General features: G+C 38.0%; 1 protein-coding gene across 1 annotated transcript in view; it reads right to left on the bottom strand.

The window, feature by feature from the left end:
* Positions 1-20,518, bottom strand: part of Tnks (tankyrase) — a 138,737-nt gene that overhangs the window by 32,155 nt on the left and 86,064 nt on the right. The window contains exons 6-13 of the mRNA XM_085680807.2: positions 15,714-15,808; positions 14,028-14,094; positions 13,555-13,741; positions 11,759-11,880; positions 10,241-10,332; positions 9,794-9,872; positions 3,823-3,994; positions 487-566 (exon numbers count right to left, since the gene is read on the bottom strand). Of these exons, the coding sequence (XP_085536933.1) occupies positions 487-566; positions 3,823-3,994; positions 9,794-9,872; positions 10,241-10,332; positions 11,759-11,880; positions 13,555-13,741; positions 14,028-14,094; positions 15,714-15,808 (894 nt within the window). The remainder of the gene's footprint in view (positions 1-486; positions 567-3,822; positions 3,995-9,793; positions 9,873-10,240; positions 10,333-11,758; positions 11,881-13,554; positions 13,742-14,027; positions 14,095-15,713; positions 15,809-20,518) is intronic.

Genomic DNA, 20,518 nt, shown 5'->3' with positions numbered 1-20,518 from the left:
TTAAATTTTCCTTTATTGTGAATTTATCGCTTAGAAACTTGAAAGCACATATTGCCAACCTGTATACAAACAGATAAATTTAAAATTTGTATTCCAGGCCAGCAAAATGGCTCATGAGATAAAGGCACTTGCCACCAAACCAGACATCTTGAATTCAACTGCCAGGTTCTCCAAGGTGGAAAAGAAAACTAACTCTAGAAAGTCGTTCCTTCCACACATGTACCACTGCACATGTACACACAGAAATTATAATTTTTATTACACCTGATATAATAAAATTGCATGCATGCATATCTTATTTTTTTATGGTTTAGGTGCTACAAGACACAAAGTGGGAAAATCTTAGTGGCAGAGAACTCTCCTGTCTAGATATACCGTCAATTGCTTTTAAATTTTTTTTTTTAAAAAGTTTGTTTTGAGTAGTAGATGCATCCAAATGAACTAGATAGCAAGATTCCAACAGTAAGAATAAAGGCACTATTTTACCTTCACAGTTTCTAAGTCCCCAGCTTTTGATGCCTCCAGGAGTCGATAGTCCACATCAGAAGTGCGGATAGGAGTACTCTCTGTATCCAAGAAAGGAAAGATTAGGTTGGCTTTTGGGTTACTATAGGAAGTTATGGAAGGAGATTGTTTGGTGAGGGAAGAGAGATTAACGTTGGCTATATCTGTGATATAATGGTTACTTCCCCAATCTTACTCAGAGAAGCACCTTTTACTTCAATTTACACCTTACTGACATCCAGTTTAAGTAATCCTAACACAGGGAACACTTGGATGCTCCACTATTCTAGTCATCAAATGTTCTGGCTAAAGACTGTTTCAAAGAGGAGTGAGCAAAACTGGAGCCAGGAGATAAAAAATATCTCCACACTTTCAATGCCCGGATAACTAGGAGGTAGGATAACAATGCTAAACAGAACATATTGAGTTTGATTATTACATTTAGATACAAGTCAGATATTTTGACTAATCAAATATAAATATAACAAAAATTTATTCAACACTGGTCTTTAAAAAATTCAATATGCTCATGTTAAATGTGGTTTTTAGAATGTACATACAAGAGAACTATGTGGCAGGAAATCTGACCATAGGCCTGGGCTCTATGTGAACTCTGGAGGATACTTCAGATTTCTGATATTTTTATTTATTACTATTAGTGTCCAGGATACATGTGCCATGACACATATGGAAGCCAGAGATCAGGAGTCAGGTCTCTCCATCCATCACCGGCTATGGAGATTGAACTCAGGTTGTCAGGCTTGCTCAGGAAGCACCTGTAACCACTGAGCCATCTAGTCAGCATATTACCTTAGTTTTTGCACTTCAAGTGTGAGAGGTGGTTGTCCTCAAAGTTCTTTCCAGCTTAAGATTACATTATGTCATGATCAGAGAGATACTGAATTCATAGGCCAAGTGGGAGGATCAAGTGATGCTACAAAAAGCTTCAGATTTTAGAAGAAGCACTTTAGTTTTTCTACAGTGCTTTGTTCGGGAGAATGACTTTTATAGATAAGTTATAGAATTCTTCCATAAAAGACAAACTATCTGATCATATTAATAATACTTAGCAGATAAAATACTAAGATTAAAGCAGATAAAATACCAAGACTAAAGAGAAAAAAAGAATATCTCAGACAACAAAGTACATTTTTTAATTAATTCTCCTTAAAGAATGTGTTATATTGCACTAGTTACTCTGTGGAGTTGCTAACCAGATCCTCGATCCTATTTATATTTCCCTTTTATAAACACAACTCAGACTCAGTGTGTCAAACCTAATTCTTTTGGCTACCTGTATTCGCCTCCTTTCTGGTCCCCAGTCTCCATCCTCACAGTGCTTGTGTGCTACACTTACAGGTGAGTGAGGCTGTCCTGCAACACTCGACCGCATCTCTATGAGAGTGATCCCAGCAACAGAAAACTCAGCAAAGCATTCTTTGTGTCCTCAGGTTACTCATCGCAGCGTGCTGATGGGGAATGACTAGGAAAGTGTTGTTTTCTGGTCAAGCAAAATATCTTGTGCACCAGCTAGAATGCTTCTAAGAACTACGGAGAGGTCAAAGAGTAAACGTTAAAGATGCTGACTTATAACGACAGCAACTGGGAAGCTCTGCATCTGCACAAATCTGAAAAACTAAGTTTAGAACAGACTTGTTTTGGGGCTTGGAAGGCAAATCCCAGCTCCTGAAGAAGTAGGTGAAGCATGAATATTACAGATCCAAGGCCTGTCTAAGTTACAGAGTGAGTTCAAGACCAACATTGGCAACTTAGACTGTGTCTTGAGGTTAAAAAGTAAAAAGTGACCTGGGAATGTAGAAATATTTGTATAAAAAAAAAACCTCACAAAACACAAAGAAAACCCAACGTTTCTCCATGGTTTGAAAAGGCCCTATTTTAGATAGTTCTATTATTTGCATTATCTTTCTAGATCAATAATGAATATGGCAAACTGAGTCCTACCATTTCCTAAGTTAAGCATTTAATTAACTGTATGTATCACAAATCAATTTTAGAGTGGAATCATAATAGTAACTGAAACTTTTTATTTATGATTCCATATTTAATTTCATTTTCCCCAGAAGCCATATATTTGAAATGCATTTGCTCTGAAGGCATTTTAAAGGCATTATATGGATCCAATTTGCTGGATTTATTTGATGTTTCATCCCCACTTTGTTAACCACTGTTAAAATTTATGCACAGTATTGTGAGAAATTGATGCAGTAACTATATGTTTGTTTATTTATAGTTATAACTCACAGAAAGAAAAATTCAGTAGTGACTGATTTCCAGTAAAAAGCACAAAAGAATATTTCATAAAAATCCTAATTTATAAAATGATTACAAGTTCTTAAAAGATGTATTTCCTAGTGGGGAAGTAATTATCTTTCTGCAGCAGACAGCTTGCTGCTATACGAGGCAGGCGTTTAATATTCAAGATTAAACCCCTGTCCATATTCCAGTGGTGAAGACTGGTGGAAAGGTCAATGAATGAGGAAGACGAGTAACTGTATTGAATCATTAGCATCTAGTTCCTAAGTTTTCAGTAGGCTGTTACTTCTAACTCTGGGAGTTAGGAAGCCAGCGCCTGCTTTCCTATCAGTTTTATGCACGATCTCTGTCAGCAAATCTACAGACTGAAGCAGAGAAAACTGAAGAGGGAGGAAAAGTAAGGCTGTAAAATCACTTCTTGAGGTTGCTTCCCACATGCAACACTGACACGCCTATCACCACCATCATGTGCTTGAGATTCTGTGCTTCTCTAATGGGCTGCAATTCTTAGGAGCCCTTGAAAACATCTGTGGGTCAGTTCGAGCCGTGTCCTGTCCAAGCTGTTATGTAAGACTGTCTGCAGCTTAGTAGCATTTTCCTCCTCATATTAGGAGCTTTCAATATAGATGCATAGGAAGTTTTAATGTAGATTTTTAAGTATAGTTAGATCATGTAACATGTATTGATAATCTTAAGAATTTTATTTCTGGATAGAGGGTGTCATAAGGTACCTGCTATACAGGGGCCCAGTGCCTACAGAGCTTGAGTGTACTGCTTATAGGCAGCAGAGGGGCCAGGCTTTTGACCACCAGTCTACAGTTGTCTCTATGTTTCTCTTTGTCTATAGTAGAAATGGAACCCAGACAAAGGCCAGTGAGTGAGAAAGAAGAATAACTATATTGAATTCATTCGCATCTGGTTTCTGAATTTTCAGTAGGCTGCTACTTCTAATTTTGAGACTTAGGATAGGGGAGATGTGAGAAGCAAGCACTCAGGTCAGGTGGCCCCAGCCTGGGGGAGAGGGAATGGGGAAGTGGAACTCACCACTCAGAATCTGCTGCACTGCTTCATTCCCCATCTGTGCTGCTGTAAAGCCTTGCAGGGAGATGATGGAAGGGTCAGAGCCATAACTTAGCAGGAGGCGGCAGGTCTGCAGATGGCCTGCTAAGGCAGCTCTGTGCAAAGCAGTCTGTCCAAGACTGTCCAGTGCATTCATCTGAAAGAGCATAGGTGGCCATGTGAAATCAGGTATTCTTTCACACTATAACAAATCCACTCTTGCAAGAAAAGCCAACTTTGAAACTTTTTAGTAAAATGGCATTAACTTTTGCTTACCAGTGTTACAGAAATAGCTTCATCTTAGTGGCCTGAGTGTCTAGGGAAAAAATAAAATCACACCCCTTCCCCTTGACTTCCCTGACAGCTTCCTGCCACACTCCACTCAGAAGAAAGAATTGGAGGTCTTGGAGGGCAGGGACTCTCATCTGGCATTCACTGCTGGCCACACTGTCGACATCCAACAAACGTCTCAGAACGAACAGTCTGCTCACACGCAGAGTATCAAGACAGCACAAAATACATGCAAAGACTAGTAATATAGTTCATTACATTTCTTTTTCATTTAGGAATGCCTTTTATTCTGGTTGGGGATCCCTAATTAGAAGTGTTTTCCAATTTCAAAATCTTTTGTGTTTGAGGGTACCTGTACATAAATTACGAGATATTTTGGAAACAGGACCCACATCCCACATCTAAACACAAGCTTAATTTGTTTCATTAATACTTTGTACACATAAGCTGAAGGCAACTTCATTTTGTGTGCCTGTGTTGTGATTATGGTCTATTACATGAGGTCAAGTATGACATTTTCCATTGTATGACACAGATAATTCAAAACGTGATTTTAAAGCATTTTAGATTTCCTATTTTCAGGGCATTTGATTATCATCCTGCAACAGATACCTTAATTATATTTGACTGGAAATTGCCTTGAGGATTCAATGCTCCACTTTCAAATCTTGAAGAGTGTATATGAGAAACAGTAACTTAATTATGTTAAATAAATGTTCAGCTTTTGGGTTATGTTCATAATTTGGTCAAATTTAACTAGTCTAGTATTTTAGAATATTCCAGCAAACACCTGTTACTCCAGTCAGATAAACTGTACAGCTGCTTTCAGAAACCCCTTCTCCAAGGTCTTCCTCATCTCTTGAGGTCTCAGCGACTAACCCCTTTCTGGATACCTGTGCTGACTCAACACTTACAAATTACACCATTTGGGATCATTTTTTCGACTTCAATTATTGCTGTTGAAAACATTGACTGTCTTCTTGAATGATCTTACTAAGGGAATAACAGTAAAATCTCAGATTTATGCTAGTTGTTCAAAACATTTTTACACCTCCCTCAGCAGTAAGGTTAGGGTTTAAGAGACTCTCTTTATCATTACCGGTAAAGCTGTGGCTCTTGTTCAGACAAAGGTTCACTTAAACTCTTAATGGTCTTCAGAAAACTCACCAGCAAATTATATCATAATTTAATTCTATCACATTTTCCAGCAGGAAAAACCGACCTTGTACATAATAACAGTGAAACACTGTCATATTTACTTCTTAATAGGAAACACAAGATGCCAAACTAGAGTTTTTGTATGAATGTTACTTCATTATGGAAGAATACACCCAGAACTGCAAACATCCTAATTATTCACACTTTTCTGGAAATTAGATGAGACATACACAATTATACAGCTGTAAAGATGAATGGAAACAATGAATTTCAATTTAGCCTGTTAAATCATGTAAATATGGTTTGAGAGTTATTCTTGTGAAATACAGATCCTACCAAGTTAAGATCTCAAATTAATGACTCTAGTCCTTCAAATAAAACTGAATCCCCAGCAAACAAATGTTATAGGCAAGAAAGAGGATTCCATGGTTTTCTAAAAAAAACCTAGGATTTCACCTGTACTGCTGAAGCAGATCAACAGAACACAAAGAACATACTGCACCTTCTGTAAAAAATGGTGGAACGGAGAGATATGGAAAATAGCTCATTCACATTCCCATTGCTCACTTACTCTGGGGAACTTCATGTCTTAATTTATGTGTCAATGGTTCTCAGAATAATTTGTAAGGGAATTTTTAAGATTTAGTTTAAGAAGTTTCATTTGATAAGGACTGATAGATAACTGAAAACCGACAAGCTGGTCATATATTGAAATTTTATGTTCTATTTACTTATTCCTTTAGGTGAATCTTGTTCTTCTGATACCTTAGAAATCAATGGTTGGAGACCAAGTCCTAAGTCTTGACTTTCTCGACAAATATTTAACATTCAATGTTAAGATTATTTTTCTGTCTATTAAAGTATAGAATTGAATTCAAGAAGGAAAACGCTTCATTTAATGTTACATACTCAACCGTCTTAAAAACAGTTAAAATTTTCTTAAGCCACATATTTAGAGGATGTGATGGTCAATTTTGATTGTGAACGTGAGTGGACTAAGGAAGTGACTAAGTAGTAATTAGTAAGGGAAATTTTGTGTGTGTGTGTCTATCTGTGAACGCTTTTCTACAGATGACTAAATTCTAAGGGTTTTAGTTTAAATGAATGTGTTAATTGGGTGACAGATTCCAAATCTGTGGGCTACTAAAAGATGGGACTAGAAGTCCTGGTTTGACTGGAGGAGCAGGTCACTAGGGTTGTGTCCTCTGTGCTTATATCTTGTTCCACTCTGCTGTCTGTGTGGCACGATGTGGCTATTCCAGCACACTCTCCTGCCACGATGGTCTGAACCTCTGAACCACGAGTGAAACACACTTTTCCTCCCTTAACGGTTTCTGTCAGGTACTGGATCATAGGAACATGCTCAGAAAGTGCTACTGGAATCAGATGGAAACCATGGGTCATTTAAAAACCAATGGGAACCACAGAAATAATATACTAAGCAAGGAAAACATGGCCCAGCAGTAGCCAAGACAACTTTTACTAATACACGAAAGATTGAATGCACCAACCCTGTGTGTGTAGGATTAACATTCTGCTTTGGGGTTCTGGAATGAGTAACAGGGAGTTGACATAGCTTCTTCCTTCTTTCTCACTACCCTCCCCCCTCCCCCCACACTGGTTTGCGTGGAGCTTACTATGCAAACCAGGCTGGACTCAAACTCACCAGAGATCTACCTGCCTCTAGATCCCAAATACTAGGATTAAAGATATTCGTTACTACAGCTAGCATGATATGGCATTTGAGATCTATTGATGACAACTTGCGTTGTCTTTGTCCTTAAAGGAACTAATAACAACTTACTTGCTGCAGTGGAAGGATACACTACTCTAGAAGTCATTCTGCATCACTGGCAGAAATGTTTTCTTTTTTTTTTTTTTTTTCCAATGCTACAGCAAGCCAACAAGGTGTTTTTTTTTTTAAGATTTATTTATATTTATTATGTATTCAGTGCTTTGTCTGCATCTACATCTGCAGGTCAGAAGAAGGCACCAGATCTCATTACAGATGGTTGTGAGCCACCATGTGGTGACTGGGAACTGAACTCAGGACCTCTGGAAGAACAGCCAGTGCTCTTAACCACTGAGCCATCTCTCTAGCCCCTGGCAGAATGTTTTCAATCAGGGAAGTTCACTGCTGAACTAAGATGCTGATAATGAAAATGCATTATACACATGAAAGGCTAAGTTAGGACTGAGAACCTGAGACCTACACAATGTCAATGAAACAGACTTTAAAATAACGTTATTTTTCATATGCTTTTCTGAAAGAAAATGTCGTATAGATGATAACAAATAAATAATATCTTAAAAAATTAAGAACATTATTCATAGTTTGTATGAGTATTATAAATGCCATAAATTACTTATAAACTCAGACCAGTACAAAAATAATGCTTACAAGTATAAGAGAAAGCCCACTTAGATTATTGATATTTCTGCTTGACATAACATAGTTATATAACAATGCCATAGTTGTAGCTACAAAATAAGTAATAAATCTGTACAACTCTTCTCTTTGATTCTAACTTATCTTGATTTTAATGAAAAAACTCACTAAATGTCCTTTTAAAGCAAAATTTTGGATCATATGTACTGTAAATGAAAACATTTAATACATATAATCTTATTTGTAAAAGTATACTCAAATAGTGCAATACTAAACACCTAAACAGATCTGAGGCTGACATAATGCAAGGGGAAGAGCAAAAGGCAGGAAGGATTAATTAAAACGGAAAGAAGCCTTTCCTTACTATGATGTAAAATATCATTTAGCTCTAATAAGAATATTTTAATTGTTTTTAAAGACTATTTTTAATTGTGAGTACATTATGTGTCTCTGTGTGGGAATATGCACATGAGTGCAAGGCACCAAGGAGGTCAGGAGGTCAAGCTACCAAGATACCTAGAGCTGGATATATAGGCAGCTGCAAGTTGCTCAACATGGGGCTAAGGAGGGATCTCAGATCCTCTACAAAAGATGAGCCATCTCTCCAGCATCCAAATCCTTTCATTTTACAAATGTGGAGCCCATCTAAGAAACATATTATTAACTATGTTTACTAAATGGTATTGTTTTTACTTGTAATGCTATTATTAATTGCACTAAAGTTTTCACTGAAAAATCAGACAGTCAAATTTCATCTTTCCTTATGCTCTTGCAAAAACCACCTAAACACAAAGCAGGAAACATTTATAAATACGTTAGAAGATTGTGTTTTAATATTTTTTAATTATAAAGTTATGATAGGTGGATATGCTGGTTAGTTTTTTTAGGGGTGGGTCAAGTTAAAAGTTAGAGTCATCTGGGAAGAAAGACCTTCAGTGGGCAAGTCTGTGGGGCATTTTCCTGACTAACAATTTTTTTTTTTTAGGAGGGCCCAGGCCATTGTGCATGGTACCACCTGGGGCAAGTAGTTCTGAGCTGTATAAAAGTGTAAACTGAGCAAGGCATGGAGAGCAAGCCAGTAGGCAGCACTACTCATGACATCAGCTCCAGTTCCTGCATTTCAAGTTCCTGCATTACTCCTACACATACAACAAAAATAAACCTAAAAAAGAAAGTTGACTGTCGTATTATATTAATTCTAGTATTAACCTAAAAATAGTTTATGTTGCGGGGAACATAGCTGAGTGGTAGAACACCTATCTAGAATGTGAGACCACAGGTTCAAACTCTAGCAACACACACACACACACACACACACACACACACACACACACACACACACACTCAATTCAATCCCACCCAAATAATGTAATTTCCATGTTTTAAAAAAGTGTCTATTTTACTTATGTGTATATCTGTATGGATACATGTCACCTGTGTGTGGTCCCCACAGAGGATGCTGGATCCCCTGTAGCTTGAGTTAAGGGTGGCTGTGAACAGTCTGATGGAGATGCTGGGAACTGAACTCGGGTCTTTTTCATGGTTTTGACATGAAGAGCCCCCCATTAAGGCTCATGTCAGAGGTATGGTTCCCAGACAATGGCACTATTCTGAAAGGTTTGAGAAGATGGGATGTGGTTGGATGACACAGATACTGGGGATGGACTGTTTAAGATATCTTACTTCTGGTCCTGTCCTATCTTGCTTTCTGCCTTCTACAAAGTGATCACCATGCCTCTGTCATATGCTTCCACTGCCATGGCTTTCTGCCCAAGTGCACAGGGCCAAGGGACCACTAGAACTAACCCTTCTAAGATCATGAGCAAAATCATTTTTGAGTTGTTTTTGCCAGGTGTCCAATCACAGGGATGAAGAAAGGAACTAATACAAATGGAAAGCTAAATGTATTTCAAAATACAGCAGTCAAGCCAGCTGCCTATTGCTTTCTAGACCAGGAAGAAAGGACAAAGAAACAATTTGTTTTTTAGTAAAAAAAAAAAAAATTAAGTCAACTTCATTGAACAACCTGTGACTTTTTCTGGAGAGGAGGAATTTCTTGGGGATTCAAGTATTGGGAGCAGGGGAATAGCTGGCTGCCTCAAGCTGAGCTGGGCCTACCTTTGCTCCGTGCTTATGCAGAACTTCCATGACATCATTGTGAGCTCTTTCAGCTGCGACATGCAAAGGAGTCATGAAACTATGGAAAGGAGAAAAAGGAAGGAGAATTTTGTAACTTTTTCTGTAATAACAATTAGTAGCTAATGGTTGCTGACAGAGGGGAGTCATTTTCTTTAGTGGTGTAGCCACTGCTAAGTTGCCTATGCTCATTCAAGCAACCCTAATTAAACTTAGTGAGTCAGAGAAAACCAAATCCCAAACAAACAGGACAAAAATGAGACATGAACCTAGGAAGGGGACTTGATGGATAGAAGGGGTTCAGAGTGGGAAGGAGTGAAGTGGGCAATGGTGGGGCTGAAAAGGACCAAATTACATTACACACATGTATGAAATTGTCCAATGAAAGAGAAAGAAAACGTTGGTCTGCTCTTTTGTAACTATACTTACTCCTTGTTTTTTTCATTGACATTGGCTCCTTTTCTAAGCAGCAGTTCTGCCACTTGCTTTCGTTTGGGATGTAAGGAGGCCACAGCACAGTGCTGTAACACAAACAAAATTCAGTTTAAGAAGAGCAAACTTCTATTTAAACATGAACTTCTGAATGAAATTGCAGCTGGGAGACTTTTGCAACATTGTAATCTCAAAATGAATCATGACATAATGCTGCATTTTACTCTATGGAGATGGTCAATATTTGCTTTAAACACATTGGGAGTACAAACCAAGTAAAATTATATTCTCAATTAAGCATTAAAGATATTTCATTTCTTTTTTTCAGACAATAAATACTACTAAGCATATATTGTATTGAAGGCATTAGAACAACACTTTTTCAGAGCTGTGGAAATCTATACAAATGACTCGAGCCTTCCCTGGTCTATCAGCTATAGAAGTCAGTGTTTCTTCATTACTACAAAGGGAGGTTAAGCTGATCTGCTCAGTCATTGGTGAAAACATGTGACCTTAAAGCAATGTAAAGGAAGCAATACTCTCAGAAACTTTACATTTTATCCTTGTAATTATATAACTTTTGTATTTTGCTCCATTTTACATTGATGATTGTATTAACATTTTAAAAACTAAAACCACTCACAATTGAGTAGGGTGACTACCCTAGAACAGCAGGACAAGACCCTTATGGTGCTGAGGATTATACTCTGTGGCTCTTAGTGTCCTGGCCTAGCATCTGAAGACTGAAGTTATTTGAACTGGGTTTGATGGATTTCAATTTAAGTTGGCCCATTTCAGTTTGGCTAATCTTTTAATGGTTTTCAGCAAAATGGACTAAATGGTCTTTCTGAGCCACACAGGTTTAAGGAACTTAAATGAAGCATATTTACCAGTCTATGCTATAAAAACCACATATGCTTAAATTCTGAAGCTGGGGCAGACACTAACCAGACTAACACCTGTGCCTTAATGTGTTTAATGACACAAAAATAAGTGAATCTTTCTGAAAGAGTAGGAGGAGGAAAAAAGGATAGTTTTAAAGGTAATTTATACAGTCAGGAACAGAGAGATCAGATGGAACATTTCCTCAGATGAACATACTCTGTTATTTGAATGCAATTACACCAAAGAAAAATGTATATATCTATGAAACCCTATTTATTCTAGAGAAAACAGATATAATATTTATCTAGTAAGCATACTCCTAGAGAGAAGATTCTATCAGATCACACTTTGCATTATAATGAAAGCACCGAGTACACAAGTAATTTGTCACAATAAGCTTGGGTGAACACAGAGATAAAACAAGTCTAATCATGGCTGAGCAAATATCTAGTCCCTCACCCACAAAGAATCATGACCGAACCAAAGTTAAAAATCAGTGCAACCAACATTAAAATGCAAATTGTTGGCATTTCAGAGAGCAAGCCACTTTCAGGTTTCCGAAAAGAAAAGCATTACTTAACGCTGCACCACTGTCACCGATCTAGGGGCATACGGGTACTGCCATCTTACCAGTGCTGTTTCATGAGACTGTGGCTGCTTGAAGTTGATGATTTCCAAAGCAAGTGTTTTCTTAACTTTGGCCAGGTCTGCTTCTCTGGCTGCTTGCAGCAAAGAATGGCCTTTAAACTCATCTGCCAATGAAATAACAGTTGTTAAATAAAAATGGTTATTAAATAAAAATGGCAATTTTATAAGTTATAATCAATGCTGGAAATTATAATTTGCAATCCTGTAGGTTTGCACTTGGAAGGCTGAGGCATGAAGATTACAAATTCAAGGCTAGACTGGTCTGCAAAGTGTCTGAGACCAGCTCTGTGGGAATGTCTCAAAAGGCCAGTACACACACAAATACAAAAAACAAACAAAACCCCTCAAAATTGTAAGTAGGGAAATTATTAACTTTGCATTCATCTCGATTTTACTTAAAATAGCGGTATAAAATCATAATAACATAAGGAATGCAGGTACAGGTTAAGGAAAAGTTTTGAAATCTAAATACTCTGAAATGAGCCTTTTGTACTCTCAGAGCTGATGGTGAGTCACACACAAGGCATGTACTTCGGCAGCGGAATCACTAGTGTACACACTGGCGTGCTCTGCAGCTCTCCCACAGAACACAGACCTTTATAGACTGTCAAGGAAGACAGGAGGGGCCTACTTCTTATACCATATTGTTCTTGCTACTCTTGCTGTCATCAGAATGAAATGCAAGTCACGGAACAGAAAATGATATTTACAGAAATAGTCAAAATATTAACAGTACGTATGTCTTGACACAGAATTGAAATGTCTGAGACCTGCCAGAATTAGAAATTTTTCAAAGAACAATAACTACATAAGAATAGTTTTAGATTTTTATTTTCTATTTTACAAATGTGGTTTTATTTTATTAACAAAGCTGAAAAGCATTCTAAAACATGCAAATGGAGTCTGGCACCAATACATAACCATTTCAGCTGCTCTAACGTCTGAACCTGTGCATCTGCATGACACTGTGCTGTTTCTTCTTTCCGGTGAAGGCCCCACTACACTTCCTTCTCAAAAGACAGAGGAATGTACACAGACACCTGTTCAAATACATCACATGCTTTATGAACCATTAGTCATTCTTGAAGGCCTCAGTCTGGACGCTTTGGACGCGCCTTCCAATATATCTGCCTTCCCTGAATGCTTTCATTTAGGGTCACAGCAGTTGTGGTCAGCCTAGAACCCCGGCCATGTTCATCCTTCACATTCTTATCACTTAGCAAAGTTTGGCACATAGTAGGCTCTCAATAGATATTAGTTGTTATTAATAAGTTGTGGTTAGTTCAGAAAATAAACCATTTTCTAAATGACCTTTTATTTAACATTTCTTTTTTGAAAAAGTGTGTGTTTGTGCATCATATAAACTACAGAAAGTAAATTAGCATCACATAAACTACAGAAAGTAAATTAGCATCACATAAACTACAGAAAGTAAATTAGCAGACAGGAAGCACAGCTCCAAAAACCCAAAGCAAAACCAAACCAAATCAGGAACCTTGACGAATTAATTAGAATTGGGCTTAAAAAACCATGTCTTTATACATGTATGTATGGAGGATATATATAGTATGTGTGTTGTTCATATATATGTAAGTATGTGTAACATACGTGTATGTGTTAAGGCTCTTGTGGAATACATGAAACAAAGCCTATGATTAGAAATGAATATGATAGACTAGTGCACATGTAAGAAGGGGAGGACATTGGTTAAAACACAGCCTGGGTAATGAAGCAGAACTGAGATAGTCTCACTTATGGTTTAAGACACGAACACTTACAAGTCAGTCTTTCCCGGAGCTCAGGAGTTGGAGCCATATCAATAGCACTTTTGCCATGGCAGTTGACCAAGGTAGGATCTGCACCATGGCTAAGTAACAAAGAACAGACTTCTACACGGTTCTTGGAAGCAGCTTCATGTAGTGGAGTGAACTGCCACAGATCCATAGCATTAACACAGGCTCCATGCTGAATTAGGAAAAGCCCGACATTAGTAACCATTTCTGTAAGGGAAGTAACTCAGAAAACGTATTTCACTGAAAATTTCAGCTATAACTTTTGGAATGTAATAGTTTTAAATACAGCTTTTAAAAAAGTTTAAGTTGAATTTTCAAAGTTTCTAAGCAATGGAAATATTTTTATATTTTATCTTATTGTCCTAAGAATAATACTTGTGAAAAAATCCACAAAGTATAAACAACCTACAAAAACAAGAGGCAGGCCAATACAGTTCAATACTTTGGATCTCTCTTACCTTCAGCAGCAGCTCTGTGACCTCATAGTGTCCATACGAGCATGCATTGTGAAGAGGTACAAGGCCGCTAGATGAAAAGAGGAAATTGAAACACTGAAATTCCAAACAACCATCTGATTGTGAACTGCTAAAACAAATCTAATAAACTCTATTTTTAAAAAGCATTTAAGAATTTATGGAAAGAACTCAAAGCACAGCTTATATGACACCTTTATTATTTATCTGTGGTCTTTATGCACAATTCATAAAAATAATGAAAACTCCCTATCAGAAGAATTAAAGGAAAGACTAAGGCACTAATAAACAAGTATCAGTATATAACAGTCACGGTTACTGGCAGGGAACCAATAGTCCTACTTTAGTCCACTGTTGTGATACTTTTCAGAATAAGAAATATCCAAACTATTAAAGCTTTCCTATCAGATTGCCCTTTCTGAGTGAGTTTAGAAGCCACCCTTTTCTGCTGTGTGCTTCTCGATGACTGCCTATTGTACACCCATCTGTTTCTAGATATGCACGAGGAAACAGGTTTACAGGGGCACCAGGCACTTGTGCCCCACTTTCTCAGGACACACAATTCACAGGAGGCATAAACTTGACAAGCAAGAAACAGACAGCATGGAAAGGGGCAGACCTGAAATGGATGGATTCTCCTTCTTGTAACTGTCTCAAGTACTGAGTTCATTTCTATGCTTCCTGACATGAATGTGAAATGAGTGAAAGAAGTCTCTCTAGGGCATTTGTTCTTTATGCTGTCAATCACAGGAGTCTAACATCATCTGCCTCACCTGGGTACAGTCAATTATCCTTGGCATCTTACGACCAGATAATGAGAAATGTTAGCTTTTCATATAGGACAGAAAGCAAATGTTCACAGGTTATTTGAAACTAGAAGGAAATCGGTTACCTTCCAATATTTATCAATTCATAAGAAAATGACACTTTTTTGTTTCCTATCCATTACTTTACTAGGCCAACCAGTTTGTAATTAATGTAGACCTCTGTGTGGGACTTTCTTAGGGACTTAATGACTGCGGGAACCAGACAGGACAGAAATGTCAGTCAACATTACTTTCTGTACCAATGTTTATCAAGAGCATCCAGATTGAGTTAGTTTAAGTGGATCAAAGAAAAATCCAGTTTAAAAAAATTTACTCATTAGTATAGTTTATTAATAAGAGGAAATTTTCTTAATAGGTACTATGCTAGATAATCACAATTTTCAGTACTTTTAAATCGTTCTGAAACGCAGTTTAAGAGATAAAACTGACTATAATTGTGAAAAATAATTTCAAATAAAATCGCAATAAAATTAAATTGGTAACAAATGGTTGTGAGAAGTCTACAGTATATACATAAAATAACATCTGAGATCAAGTCAAAGAACATTATTTTTCAATTTATTATTATTCTGTGTGTATGGTATTTGCACGTTTATGTACCTGGTGTCCACAGATACCAGAAGAGGGCACTGAATTCTGTGAAATGGGTGTTAGACGTAGGCGTGAGCAACCCTGGGGGTGCTAGGAATGAAACCAAAGCCAATGCTCTTAACTACTGAGTTTTCTCTTTCCAACCCCAGCTGAACAGTCTTAATGAGTTAGAACCTTCAGACTATCAAAAGATGAAAAGAGCATAGTCATCCATCCATGAGACCCTTAAAAGGCAACAAATGGCTGCACCTACCCTTTGTCTTTTGCATGAACATCAGCACCATGCTGGAGAAGCAGCTGAACTATCCGAACTCTGTTGTAGCCTGCTGCCAGGTGTAAAGGAGTGGACTGGAAAGGAGAAAGAAAAGCTTGTCACCTCTTCAGGTTTTGTTTTCAAGAGGGCCTTGGTCCCCACTCAGTTTATAATTCCCTTTCCTAGAGTGAGAAGTCCGTCTCCAGTGTTATCTGCGATGGCTTTATTCTGGTCTGTCCACATCAAAACTCATGTCACCAGCCTAAGTGTATCCAGGTGCTAGGGCCTTCAAGTGAGGGTACTGCTTTTCTCCAGGAAGGGAGTTAGGGCTCTGGAGACACTGGCTGATTTCACAAAAAAGGAGCTTTTGCGAAGCAAGTCCTGGTTTGGTTTGCTCTCTTGTCCTCTCCCATGTGACCTTGCCCTCTCCTCCTGGTCTGCTTCACTTCTCTGTCACACATTCACACACTCATTCCTGCCATGATGAAGGAAGGGGTCCTTGCCAGACGCTGGCAACATGCCATGTGGATCTTCCAGTCACAAGAGTTACAAACCAAGCACACTTTTCTTTAAACATCCCTCAGATCAGTTTAGAGCAGCATGGAATAGGCTAACAACCTCATCCATGTCCCTACTGAGCCTCAAGGACTTCAATAATCAAGCTCTCCTGCAAGTCCTGTGTTGCTTCTTCCTTCCTTCCTTTCCATCATGAACCATTCTTCTTATGCTAATTTAAAGCCAGGAAAGGGTTCTATTCCCAATAACTGGACACATAAAGATCTGACTTTCAAACTTTGATGGAAAAGACTGAGCGGCATCCATGAAGAACTATTTGAAGACACTCTAGTGGAACCCAAAAGACAGCGCACTTCACCCATTCCTTATGACTTCTAGCAGTAAGGCAAAACTCCACTGTTCCATTGGCTGCCCACTGTACATGGCTTCTGAATTGGGAAGCTTCCTCCAGAGACAGTCCTACTGTGGATGACTACTCAGTAAGCTAGCAAGCTGTTATTTGGCAAACCTGACATTTAATATTTTGTGGAAAAGGTGGTAATTTAATTGACTATGAGCAAAAAAGATTTTCCTTTTTTATAATGCTCTTTACTCAACTTTATTTGCTCATAGTTGATTCAATACTTCCCATTTCCCAAAACGAACAAACTTCTAAATAACAACATATACCTTATCTTAAATGTTTATGTAAACAGTCAAAATGTAAGAAAAATCAGCTTCCTACTTCTCAGACTTTTAAAAAATTCTTTGAGTAAAATTATAATATTTTGAAAGTGGCAATATGCTTAGTTTACAAATGGTTGAAACAGTTACGTAGCTCAGATAAATGAGGAGGCTCTGTAATTGATCAGGTTAAAAAAATTAAGAGGATGCCTGATATAAACTGTGAAAAAATGGAGTTAAGGAATTTCAAAAGTTTTTACAAATTGATAACACTGGTACCTTCACTCAGGAAGACAGTGAAAAAACGCCAGTGTCCAGTTTGGAAAGAACCATTAGAGAAGGAAACAGAGTCAAGGTGGCGATGAACTGGGGGCTAAGGTTACTGAGCTTAAAAAGCTCCCACATGTTACGGTGTCATTTTATGATATGCTTTGAATGTGGACAGCATCGTTTTCATCAGCTGGGACCCGGACTGGTGTGATGGAGAATGAACTGAGCACGGGCATACATGCATTCTGTCTGCAGTGTGGATGTGACCAGCCGCTGCTTCTAGCTCCCGTCATCTTGATTTCACAGCAGTGGACTGCACCCTAGAACTGTGAGCTAAATGAACCCCTTTCTCACCTACGTTGCATTTGTCAGGCTATGTTATAGCAACAGGAACTGAAACTAAGATGGTCATGACCCTGACATTTAACCATGGGCAGTGTGGTATTTGATGTATTTTCTAGGGAAGACCGAAGCCATAACTATGAAGCTCTGGTGTAAGTCACTAGAGTCTTATCTAATTCATAATGCTTATACAGGGCTTTTATTTTCTTTAAGATGAAAATTCAGTGTGGCTGATATCAATCCTCTGTAATTTCTCAAGCAATGGTACCAACTTGTCTGTCCAGGACATTTCCTGGCTCCAGGAAACTCACTGTTGTCAGGACTCCAGGCAGATTTAATACTGGTCAAATTTCTTAGTGTTAAGAGGTACCAAAGTCAGAAAGAGTTTGTGTGTGTGTGTGTGTGTGTGTGTGTGTGTGTGTGTGTATACACGTGTGCATCCTTACATGCACGTGTATTCCCAGGAAGACCTAGTACTTTAGTACATTAGAAGACTACTACTAAGAGTTAGTTCAAAACAATGAAGGCTACCCATTTTATCATCTACTGCCTTACTTCTTCCAAAGACTCAGGCATGGCCTCTCTTAACTCCATATACGTCACAATATAGGATGCTATTTAAGTTCTTCCTCCAAAGATTCTTGCTCTACAGTTTCAACTACAAAATGATTCTGTAAAATAGTTTCAGAATTTTTCAACACACAAATATGAAATTTCTTCTTCACTAAAAACAAGTTTAGAGAAATTATTAAACACCAGTGCATTCATTTCCTATATTTTAATAGTCACTAGTTAATATGACATTGTTCCATGAACTTCTGTCATCTCTCTTGACTACATCTCTTCCCCACCTCCAAAAGTATTCTAAAAGCAAATTCTTTCAGACTTCCAAGTTACTATCAAACCCAACAAAACAGATCTCATAATCCAATGTTGATGTCAATATTCTGCTTCTATGGATGTTCCTATAAAACTGTTTGCAACAATCAAGGTTAATATAATTGGTTACTGTGTCTTGTAAATTTCTCAAATCCAAAACAGTCTTCATGCACCCTGATGAAATGCGTATTCCAATTGGTCTTAATAATAAAAACCCAGAGTCAGCTATGAGCGGGTGAAAGTTGAGAGATCAGAGAAGCAGTGTAGCCAGCCACTAGAGAGACCTTTGACCTCTACTGAATCCTCAGACTGAAGGGGTGATCCTTATTTTAGACAAAACAAGGGGAGAGAGGAATATAAGGTGGGAGGAGACAGTAGCTCAGATGTAGTTTGAGGTTTTGTAGAGCTAGCGTTTAGCCTGAGGATTTGTAGAGACAGGATCACCCCTTTGGTCTGTGCATTGGTGGAGGTAAGAACTCTCTACTGGGTGGCCACACTGCTTCTCTGATATTTCACCGTTCATCTCCTAATATTTGTCTCCATGTTTTTATTATTAAGACCAATTAGAATTCATGCATCCTGATTTTTGCTGTTGTTAAAATAGTGCCCCACTGAAGGAAATGCCTTTAGCCTGTCTCCTTCCTAAAGTAACTAGCTTGTGGTTACACCTATGTTGTTTATAAACTGGGACTTCACTTTCTTCCTTCAAATGAACATCTTAACTTTTCTCCCCATTACTACACAGTTTACAGAGAACCAGCATCTCTCCCCCATTACTACACAAGTATCCCAGCAGGGGACAGAGTAAGGCTAAATATTTCTGTTAGTGGCAAGACTGCTAAGTGTGTCATCAGTTTTGTAACCATACTTCTATCAATCTATGAGTCTAGATACTGTCTTACTTTTAAACTCTGTCTTAGAAAAGCTGCACATAAATTTAAACAAACATGAAGCCTGAAAATTCAACTTTTTTGATCTATAAAAACCATGCCTTTCTTTAAGTATGGCTTCTAAAGTGAAAATATCAAGTATTTTCTCAATTTTAGCTGGTCTCAAATTATCAGTTTCTTTATATGAATCATTCTCTCCAGGGTAGAACCGCTTTAAATGTAGAGATTAACATAATCTCTCCAAAAATGCAAGCAGCCAGGAAACCATGCTTGTGCTCCTCCGCAGACCAGCATACCCCTTTCCCAGAGGGAGTCATAGGGTCAGCTGCTCAAGGGTCCTTGGAGCTTTCCTGTGTCCTGACAGTGTGTTTGCTCTTCCTAGAGTCCATCTAGTTTCTGCTTTTGTTACACCAATAGGACCGCATCATAGCCTTCTGCGATTTGACTTTTTTCTTTCTAATGCTATCATAGAAAAGTCTGTCTTATTCTTTGTAATGGCTATACAGTATTTCTATTGTGTAGCTGTACCATGACTATTTACTCACTGCCTATAAATGAGTATTTAAGTATTTCAATTCTTGCTCTATTTTACCAAAGTCTATCTCATTTGGACCTATTATTTGGTTAAAATAGATTAGTGTTTCCCTGATACAAATACAATACTACACCAGCCATTAAGTCCAAACTCCTAGGTAAGCACAATAAACATAATCAGAGCTTTATTACATTTCTATCAACAGAGACATGATTAATCTGCTATGACGGAAAGCTTTAAGAAGCTCTTTGAGACACCGATACTTAGATGAGAATACAAACAAATGAAAAGCCAGAGAATCAATATGGGCATGCATCCCTAGAAATAAGTGCATCTCGTTTCTGACCCCTGACTTTTAAGTAGTATAATTATGAGGATCAGCATTCTTGAAGTTTCTGAACTCTTTTTACACAGTGTGTATGTATGAACTGGCTAACAGAGTAAGTACCTGGGTTTGAAACTACTATTACCACCTTAGAGCAGATGAAGAAGCTGGAGAGCAGGGAGATAACAGCAGAGAAAGGCGGACCAAATCCAGGAAGGGTGACATCACTCTCATTCTGCATTCCTAATTTTCCATTGACTAAAAGCTCAGACTCACAGCTGATCTTCAGAAACAGACTGGTGTGGCCGAGTAGAAGGTATCTGTGGCAAGGAGCTCAGTGGTTCTGAGCATGTCAGCACTCATTCTCAGATTGTAACAATGAGCT

The sequence above is a fragment of the Myodes glareolus genome, chromosome 23 (assembly GCF_982192425.1).
Source record: "Myodes glareolus chromosome 23, mMyoGla1.1, whole genome shotgun sequence".
In the NCBI taxonomy this organism is placed as follows: Eukaryota; Metazoa; Chordata; class Mammalia; order Rodentia; family Cricetidae; genus Myodes; species Myodes glareolus.
Note: the sequence above shows the minus strand (reverse complement) of the source record. Positions and strands in the feature narration are given on the sequence as shown.